Source organism: Pieris napi, chromosome 22, assembly GCF_905475465.1.
Source record: "Pieris napi chromosome 22, ilPieNapi1.2, whole genome shotgun sequence".
Classification (NCBI taxonomy): Eukaryota; Metazoa; Arthropoda; class Insecta; order Lepidoptera; family Pieridae; genus Pieris; species Pieris napi.
This window is the reverse complement of record NC_062255.1, coordinates 9,682,527-9,692,396: the sequence shown is the minus strand read 5'-3', so window position 1 is coordinate 9,692,396 and position 9,870 is coordinate 9,682,527. Positions and strand designations below refer to the sequence as shown.

General features: G+C 35.3%; 1 protein-coding gene across 2 annotated transcripts; it reads left to right on the top strand.

Annotated features, from left to right (window-relative positions):
• Positions 1 to 144: 144 nt before the first annotated feature.
• Positions 145 to 8,947, top strand: LOC125060823 (recQ-mediated genome instability protein 1-like). 2 transcript variants are annotated; one of them, XM_047665925.1, is made up of 8 exons: positions 145 to 373; positions 458 to 648; positions 733 to 829; positions 1,267 to 1,379; positions 6,942 to 7,082; positions 7,650 to 8,401; positions 8,535 to 8,558; positions 8,752 to 8,947. In XM_047665925.1, exons 1-8 carry the CDS (start codon positions 291 to 293, stop codon positions 8,896 to 8,898), a joined length of 1,548 nt encoding a protein of 515 aa, XP_047521881.1. In that variant the 5' UTR covers positions 145 to 290; the 3' UTR covers positions 8,899 to 8,947. The 2 variants fall into 2 exon arrangements, with proteins under 2 accessions (XP_047521881.1, XP_047521882.1); XM_047665926.1 differs by lacking the exon at positions 8,535 to 8,558 and having other exon boundaries at positions 147 to 373.
• The last annotated feature ends 923 nt before the right edge of the window (positions 8,948 to 9,870 follow it).

Sequence of the window (9,870 nt, the reverse complement as noted above, 5' to 3'; positions counted from 1 at the left end):
GGAGTATTTATTATATAAATTTCTAAATTTACGGAACTGCAAAAGGTTTATGTTTTAATCGTTGTCATTAATCATATAACATATTCGATAATAATTCTTACAGTAATAAGTAAATAATCAATTAGACTTTTGACAATTAACATGTAAACAATTGAATCGACAATCGACATTCGCCATGATTTATAAGATAAATAGAGGGAAAATAATAAAATATGAATTTTTATTTAAGATTAGATAATATATTTAAAACATATAATATTTTTTTTTAGAATTACTGTCACCCGAATAAAATGTCTTTAAACTGTACCATCAACATTGTTAGAGCGTTTTTAGCCTCTAATCATATGTTAGTTGATAATGAATGGCTATCAGGGTAAGCTATTTAGATGATCTAAATATTGTATTAAGTAAAAGTCTAAAACCTATATATAGCTTATATCTATCTTATTCGTTTCAGATGTGTTGAGTTTTTAATTGAAGACAACAGCCATACTGAGACAGAAATCAAGAACTTAGCAAAAGAGCAATGGCTCTTGAATGATTTGAAAGATATATGTCCTGGCTCACTTCCTGGAAATCTTAAAGATCAACACCAAACAACATTGAATGGCAGATTTATATTGCAAATTAATGCAGTTATTGATATAGGTATTATGATTAAAAATAACAAGATTCTATGGATATACCTAATAAACCCATTTAAGTTTTCACTCTATACCCTAAAAATTTCAGGTACACCTGCTTATCAACAATATTTAAAATTACAGAAAGTTAACACTGAAAACATTGATGCAACAACGAAATTTGAAGAAAAAGTTTCTAATCACAGGTAATATTTATGAAGTTGATGAATGTCATCATATACTTGCCAAGAATAATCCTAAAAATCTCTAACTCTATAGAATCTGTTGCAGAAATGTACTAACTTTGACCAAAGTGCTTAATGTAGTGGTGTTTTTTATCCGTTTTGGCAAGTTATTGTTAACAATTAATGCATTATCTCAGGATTTTACTAATTGATAAATAATATGTACTAGTTATCAATAATAATAATTTAAATCATCATTACTATCCATAAAACAACTACATCATAAAGATGATATTGTAATTTAGAAGAAAGAAAAGTGAATATTACATGCAATTCTTTGTTGTTGATATACCTAGGCACATATCAATTGAGGCTTCTATAGGCAATTTTATGCAATTCAAACATCAGCTCGTAATTTTGTATAAAATATTCTTTAAAACTATTTAATTGATTTTCAGAATGATAAAGCTTTACATGACAGATGGAGTTCAGGATGTTACAGGAATAGAGTATAGACCTATGAGAAATTTAAGCTGTGACATAACACCTGGCTGCAAGGTTCTTGTAAAAGGTATGTCCTGGCTAATCCAGCCAGCTTATTTCCTTTCAGAAGCTCGAAGTGAGTGGTCGTGTTTGATACTTTTAGAGTAACTATTTGTGACAACCCTGTGGCAATCATGACAGATAGCTGTCTTGTGCTTTTATAGAGAGGTTGGTTTAATTTGATCAGTTCAGCTCCTGCTTTTGTCCCTTTCACCCTTCCCTGACTCACCAGTCCTTCTATAGATTATTTTCCCAACCAAAGGAAGAGGATTTGACTGAACATTGGAACATGAACGCTGCTTAACTCATCAATATTGGTTGGGTCTAAATTGGGTCCATGATATCACAAGAATTCATATCAAGCTTTTCATTCAAAAGCGTCTATAGTCTTCTTCTCGATCTCTCTTTTAGTCTCAGCGGCGTGAAGAATGATAGGAAATACGATGGCTCAAATTTCGTAGTCGAAAGAAAGTCAAAAGGAAAAGACATTCGGACTATTGTAGTTCGTGTAATGTTCCTGTTGTTTTTATGCTTATCCATTGGCAACCACGCGACAGCCATACCTTGTCTGATCTCATCAATACACCAACGACATCACAGTTTGCAGCAGATGTGATTTCTGGAGTGTTGTTATTTAGGCGATCGACTTTGTTTTTTGTTTTTCCAAAGATGATCTTAAGACCATTCCATTCCGCCATGTTTAGCGCCGCCAATGGATACCATATCCAAGTGCGAAACCGGCCTTTAGGCTGCGGCCTCGAATTTCGCGGGCAGCGGGGCGGCAGCGGCTGCGGCGCGGGAGCGAGGCGGCCAACGCATACCTGTTCTCGAAACCAGCGGGCAGATCGCGCGGCACTATAGCGGTGTAGTGTTGTGTTCGTGGTTGTGTAGTCGAGATATTTGTTTTTATTCGCGAACGAAATGTCTAAAAAACGGCGACAACATCTTTTTGATTCAAATTTATTCCTAACGCTCGATTTATTGTGGGCAAAAATATGTTATATGTAAAAATATAGTTCCATATGGGTCTCCTTTCAAAGATTTCTGAAATAATTTGCTCTTGCACGTCCGAGGTCATTTTGATACGTCACAAAAAATATGTACAGCACTATACTACAATGCATACGCGCAACGCGGGCGGTCACCGCTTGACTGGATTGCGCCGCTCGTTACCCGCGCCCGCGCCGCTGCCGCGCCGCTGTTTTCGAGAACCGGTCCATTTGATTGTACGCATAATATCCTGCCGCTCCCGCGCCGCGGCCGCCGCCGCCCCGCTGCCCGCGAAATTCGAGGCAGCAGCCTTAAGGTAGTGGTGGTACACTACGCCTAAGGGCTTCTTCACACGTACCACGACCACAACCACACTACACTATATTTTGTATTGAAAATGAATAGGACTATTCATACGTACCACATTTTGCAGTCGGTATCGACCGCGTGTGTGGTACCGACCACATCGCAACCACAACGCGACCACCAGCGGCACTGCGAAATACTGGCCAGTGGCCGACCACATCGCAAACATGACGTTGCGTAGACGCAACGACATTGCGCACCCGCCACTTTCCCCTCCCCCGGTTCATTCATTCTGCGTTCCTCTTTAAATTCCATGAGTTTGGTCAGTCAACTCCGGCTTTCATTGCGGAAAGTGTTTCCGAGACATTTTGTCGGTATCATAACGCAACTACAAAAAGCTGCAGCGACACTATTCACACGTAACCACTGCTTGACAGCATTTTGTCGTTGCGAAGTCGTGTGGTTGTGGTAGGTACGTGTGAAAAAGCCCTAAGTCGTAACGGTTCGGAAATAGTTCGACTTGTCTTGCATACTGGTAGTATGTATCTAAATGTAAATTTAGAATCAATTTAACGTATATTCTGTTGAGGTTCATATGTAGTGTTGTGTAGTTACCTATTGTCGCTGTAGAATGATAACCTTGTATATCCAGAAAACCAAACATTACAGGAAACGAAAAAATGTTTCATTTCGTCAATGTTCGTAAATATATTTATGTGTCCATAGTTTTAGACGGTAAAAAGGACTTATTTTTGAAGTGAAACTTCTTTATCGGGGTTGGAAAAAATTTAGTGTAACATTTTTTCGTTACGCCGTACGCGTCACGTTTTTCGGTTACGCGCCATGTTCCTTTTTGAAGTCAAACTTCTTTATCGGCGTTGGAAAAAAATTTACCGTCACATTATTTATTATTTATTATTCATTATTCGACACTTAATATTTTAATGACAATTAAGTTCATTAAATTCCTAACATATCTTCCTTTTTCCGTCCCTCTAAGTATCGGAAATTTAAACTTTTAGATTTGTATAAATTTGAACAACACTTCAAGATTAGTTTGCCACTGAAGTTTCACTTCTGACATGTGTACTTTGTACACACACACTTTTTTTATTTATTAATATAAATAAGTCCTTACTTCATGATTATACCAGTTAAATGACATATAATTCTAAGAATAAAAAAAGCGACCGGTTGCACTCCGGGATTGCCGGCAGAAGTGAAAACTTGAATATTAACATTGAGCATTTTTGATATTTTGGAATGGTTATAGACCACAAGCCCATGAACAAAAAATACCTGTGAAATGACCCAACCTGAATTACGCTTAGAAGGCTGTTACTATATCTGAAAATAGCTCTGAGCACTACGCCGTCATTTCTGAGCGGTACATGTGAGTACGTGAGTGAATGGACTTTCTCAGGTACAATGGGGGAATTTCGACTAATTATTAATGTACGGCTTTGTTATAAGTGTATAGATGATTAAAAATAAATGTCGAAAAACCTAGTGCCGTACAAAAGTGATGGTGCCGGAAGTCGGTGCAAATTTTTAATTCGACGACAGTTGCAGAAGCAATATATCATTTATTACTGTACGGCATTTGTGTGATTCCTTTTGGACACATATACAGATACTTTACCCGTCAACGCCGTACATATTTCCAGCGGAGCGGTCGAAAGCCAAGGGTCGGAAACCTACCCCTACACCCATATACCCTAAGGTCATTGTAAAATGTACGGCAACATGTTCAAAATATTATTTAACACGGACAATAATGTTTTATAATTATGCCGTCCAAATATTATAGTTAATATTTGTGTAATTAAATATTTATCGAAATTTCAGGATTTACCAAGTTCTTACTGCTGTAAGATCAGAGAATAATGTACGGCAACTTGTTTTTTTACATAATGTTACTAAATATTACCTATGTACATTATAGCCGTTCATAATAAATGGTAACAAATAAAAATATTATGATAAAAAATATATGAAATTTCCGAAATTTAGATGACTTTTCAAATGCTCCTAGAGTAATATGGGGAGTAATATTTTCAAAGATTATTGTTATTTTATATGTAACAAATATAAATAAACAAAAAAAACCAGATGCCGTACATTTTACTCCAGATTATTCTTTACAGCTGATAAAAACTTCGACGACGTTTGAGGTGTCCCTTAAGGTCATTAATAACTGTACATATCTGAGTATACTACCATAAGGCTGTAAAGTATATTTACAGCCTTATCGTACCAGCAGAGAGAGGTAAAGGAAAAATATTTTTAACAAAAATAAAAATATAATACAGGGCGTCCCAAAGTTATGAGACATGAAGGGAAAGTACCTTAAATATCGCAGATAGGGTATTTTACTAAAATAAGACTTTATGTTATTTTTAAAAGTTAGTAATTCTGCATTCAAAGATTTTTTAAAAACTACTTGCCTCGTCTGGAAATCGAACCGGCTTAAATTAAAAAAAAAAACTTCCCTACTTTTATGATCCCAATCGAAAGAATGGCCAAAACCTAATAACTTTTCTAAAGTAACAGACTCGTAGGGGATTTTTTTAGGCCGAATACGATAGATAATGTTTTTAATTTGATTAAAAAATATTCACGCTGTTCCTTTCTTTTAAAATACTATGTTACTTAAGAAGAGTTATTAGGTTTTGGCCATTCTTTCGATTGGCATCATAAAAGTAGAGGTGTTTTTTTTTACATTTAAGTCGGTTCGATTCCCAGACGAGGCAAGTAATTTTTAAAAAATCTATGAATGCAGAATTAATAACTTTTAAAAATTACATAAAGTCTTCTATTAGTAAAATACCCTATCTACGATATTTAAGGTACTTTCCCTTCATTTCCCATAACTTTGGGACGCCCTGTATTGGTAGGCGGTGGTAGCGGACTATCGAAAGTGTACGGCATTTATCTTTTATTGAAGATTGTCTAAAGTATTAATAACCTGTGTTATTGCCGTACAGATAAAAGTCACCGGAAAATGACTCTTTTCTGAGGCAAGTAATTTACCCCATACACCTATGTGTTCCACAAAAAATGTACGGCATGCTGGAAAATGTTATCTATTTGTGAAGTACTCTCAAGATCATTTAATTTTATGTTGTTTCATATCATCATCACCTATATGCTAATCAGACATATGTTGCGACCCTTGGCTTTCGACCGCTCCGCTAGGAATATGTACGGCGTTTACGGGTAAAGTATCTGTATATGTGTCCAAAAGGAATCACACAAATGCCGTACAGTAATAAATGACCTATATTGCTTCTGCAACTGTCGTCGAATTAAAAATTTGCACCGACTTCCGGCACCATCACTTTTGTACGGCACTAGGTTTTTCGACATTTATTTTTAATCATCTATACACTTATAACAAAGCCGTACATTAATAATTAGTCGAAATTCCCCCATTGTACCTGAGAAAGTCCATTCACTCACGTACTCACATGTACCGCTCAGAAATGACGGCGTAGTGCTCAGAGCTATTTTCAGATATAGTAACAGCCTTCTAAGCGTAATTCAGGTTGGGTCATTTCACAGGTATTTTTTGTTCATGGGCTTGTGGTCTATTAGGGAATAATTTTGCACGAATTGCTTTAATTATCAGTATAAAAGTACTATCATTTATATGGTAGAATACAATATTTATTTATTGCGGACAATTGTACACAAACATAACAATTTATATTACATTAAATACGCCGCGCCAGCTGTCTACTCTCCATCCGTCTTACGAATTTTCGATCAGGTCACGTGTCCTGACGTGAGTTTAACATTTTTTACCCATTCCAAAAAAAAGTGTACAACGCCGCTAAAGAAGTTTTCACTTCAAAAAAAACCTACACAAAATAATTAAAATTATTATTAAATAATTCAATTCGGAAATTCACTATTTTTAAATTGCCATTTTTTATTCGCGTCAGTCTGACCAAATCGTTAATAATAAAGCTTTAGACGTTTCGCAAAATTAAACCTTGATGTATTGACTTAAGGTCCAATTCCACATGCGTTAATGTTTCTGAGGAAAGAGACAAATGAATTAAAACCGTAACTATATATCACGAAGGTTCATAATCCTTTAAAAAGACATCCGTCTTACGAATTTGTCCTGACGCGAGTTTAAAATTTTTACCCATTCCAAAAAAGTGTACAACGCCGCTAAAGAAATTTTCACTTCAAAAATAAATGTATTTTGATATACGAGGTTATCATTCTACAGTGACGCTATATGAATAAAGTTAGTTTGAGTTTGGATATAAAAATCTTACAGGTCCAATAGAATGTCGGCGTGGTATGATGTTACTAACCGAGAGCTCTGTAGAACTACTTGGTGGTGAGGTGCAGGAAATAGTAGTCTCTAATTCGTTGGCTGGACTACTTTCAACCAAACTTGGTCTTCCCATCACTCAAGGTATGGCCTGAGAAGTATCCTGAAAACGGATTTATATAAAATTGCTTATTTTTTACTGAATATAGTTTACGAGGCAAGTAGTTACAATATGAAGAAATATTAAAAAAATTGTTCATTAAAATATATATAACTAAAACAATAATAATACGATTGGCTACCTCTCAGTTATCTTTTAAAACTCTTCTGCATAAACATTTCTTAACCTCCTACTATCCTATCCTGCTCAATCGTGACTTTTGTAATTCTTGTATTTCCTTTTCTTTTGTATTGCATCGCCATTCATGAATCAGTGAGATTAGCTTTTGAGTTTTTTTTAAATATTTCTTTGTATTACTTTAGATTACGGTTTTATAAATTTTTTTATATAACATTTTGTTATGCACTTCTTGCACTTTACTTATCAGATTTATTTAGTTTTTCCCTTACTAGGGTTGCCTAGATGAGATCGCTTGTTAGCGTTAAGGCCGTCCGTTGCATCCCTTATAATTTTTATTTATTGTGTTATTTGCTTTTTTAATGCAACGAAGTGTGAATAAATAAATAACAAACATTGAATATCTATTTCAGAATCAAATTTAAACGCAACAATAAGTAGACGTATTACTGACATACCTTCCCCACATAGGCAAGTTCCACCACCAAATGAGCCAAAATTTGATCAAACCACTCGACCCATTGCGAGAGTCAAAAGTATCCAAGTACATGATGATGATGATGATTTCGACTTAGATCAACTAGCAGCTATAGAAGCAGAATTTAGTGAAAGTCCAAATACTAACACTCAACATAGTAATGAAATGTTTAAAGCACCATATACTGGTCACAGTGACCTAATGTCTGGTGAAGTAAACAGTGATAAACCATACAAAAGACTTAGCGATAACACTGATTCTCAACCAGAAAAAAAGTTGAAACTGAACACGGCAGATGACTATCCAGAAGAGGATGATCTGTTTGAAGATGAAGACTATTTGAAAGAATTAGAATTGAAGTTGGATGAACGGGAGATGCAGAAGCTTCCCATTGAAGTGTCGCCGGAGCCATTCGTTTATATAAGACAAATTAATGACTTGAGTGTTTATGACAAAGTGGGGAAAGCGTTTCAAATAAAAGGGCAAATAATGAAATTGCTGTCAAAGTTGTCTGTGGGTAAAGAGGGGTGGAGTCTGAAATGCACTTTGGTCGATGGCACCGGGGCGATAGATGTAGAGTTTACTAGTGATGTGCTGTCAAAGCTTGTGGGGATAACACCGCAGGAAATGGCGGATATTAAGAAGGAGATAGCGAAGAAGCCAGAGTTGAAAGAGAAGGCTATGTCGGTAAGTAAATTTTATGAGGGTAGATGTTGTCTATATAAAAATCTGGACTTGGGATTTGTTTTGATTATAACCGTAATGTGTATTTGTCTTAAATAAAATCACTTTGTGTATATATTATTCCTTTTCTCATAAGGTCTTGCCTAATGATCGGACTCTGGTTAGTATTATTCCTTTTATAACTGATAATCAAAAGTCAAAACCAAATTATTATTTAATTATTATTTTGGGAACCCGAGATCTGGCATTTTTTCCATAGTGTGGGCATTATTTAGATTATAGAAAATTAATGTTGCCATTATTAAGCCCACTCTAAATTTAAGATTTTATGGACTTTGAATTTTTTTTTTCAGGCCCTAGAAAAAGCGAAACAGTCCCTTCAAGCATTATACTGTATCATAGAGATAACTTTCTTTGATGTACCAAAAATTACTCAGCTCATTCCATTTGACAGCCGACATGTTCATTTACTGAAGGAAAGACAACAAGCCATAGTTTAGGAATAATTTTTGTTGTTATCTGTATATAATAAAATTTAATTTTTATTTATTGATCTAAATTAATTTTTACCTTTTTTTTTTTAGTTACATTAGCAAACCGCTGTGGTATATATTCATGTAACCATAACAATCTTGTTTAGGAGCGCGACAAATGCATATAAAAGTAGTTTTTTAGTTTGCTGTTTATATTGGTTGGCGTTAGGCAATCTAATATGTGATTTGGTAGACCATTTATTAGCCGCGGTAGCAAATACCTCAACGTTCTCTCGCCGTATACGTTGTTTGCTCTTGTTGTACAGAGCCGGACTTGCGTTACCGCTCGGGTCTGTACTTCATGCTCTACTCGTTTTTTTAAGTCATCTCGAAAAAAGTGCTCGACTAGAAGACATTTATTAACTTTTTCTGATACGGGCAATATTTTACAGTGTTTGAAAACTCCTTTTTCTTCATTTTTATATGAGTCGAGCACATTTCTCGAGACAACGTGTTTGAGGATTCGCATTTGGAGGTTATGTATTCGGCTGAGATACGTTGGATAAGTTCTCCCGTAGCTACTTAGACCGTAATTGATGACTGATTCGCAAAGCGCGTTGTAAAGTGAAAGTTTGGTTTTAAATGGGATACGCTTTTTGAGTATTGTTATTTGTGCCAAAAACTGTCGAAGCTTATCGCAGACGTATTCTATGTGTTGATTCCAATGCATATTTTTGTCTATAATTAATCCGAGATATTTTTGTTTATCGACTATTTGTATAGAAGGGCACTTGCACACTGTTGATTTGTGGAGACAAGCGTGATCGTGAGCCACCAATGCTATACCAGTAGCTTCTTTTATGGAATTGGATTGTATGATAAGTAGTTTTGTCTTTTCAATATTAAGTACTAGTTTAGCATCATGGCACCACTTTAGTATGTTGTTAAAATCTGATTGTAACCTTTCAATAGCTATATGAGGGTCCCTATCTCCAACTA

Bases quoted from the DNA above. Each gene is read 5' to 3' on its own strand.
- LOC125060823 (XM_047665925.1), top strand. From the start codon at position 291: ATGTCTTTAAACTGTACCATCAACATTGTTAGAGCGTTTTTAGCCTCT. The intron at 830-1,266 runs GTAATATTTATG...ATTGATTTTCAG, and splicing joins GAAAAAGTTTCTAATCACAG to AATGATAAAGCTTTACATGA. The intron at 7,083-7,649 runs GTATGGCCTGAG...TATCTATTTCAG, and splicing joins TGGTCTTCCCATCACTCAAG to AATCAAATTTAAACGCAACA.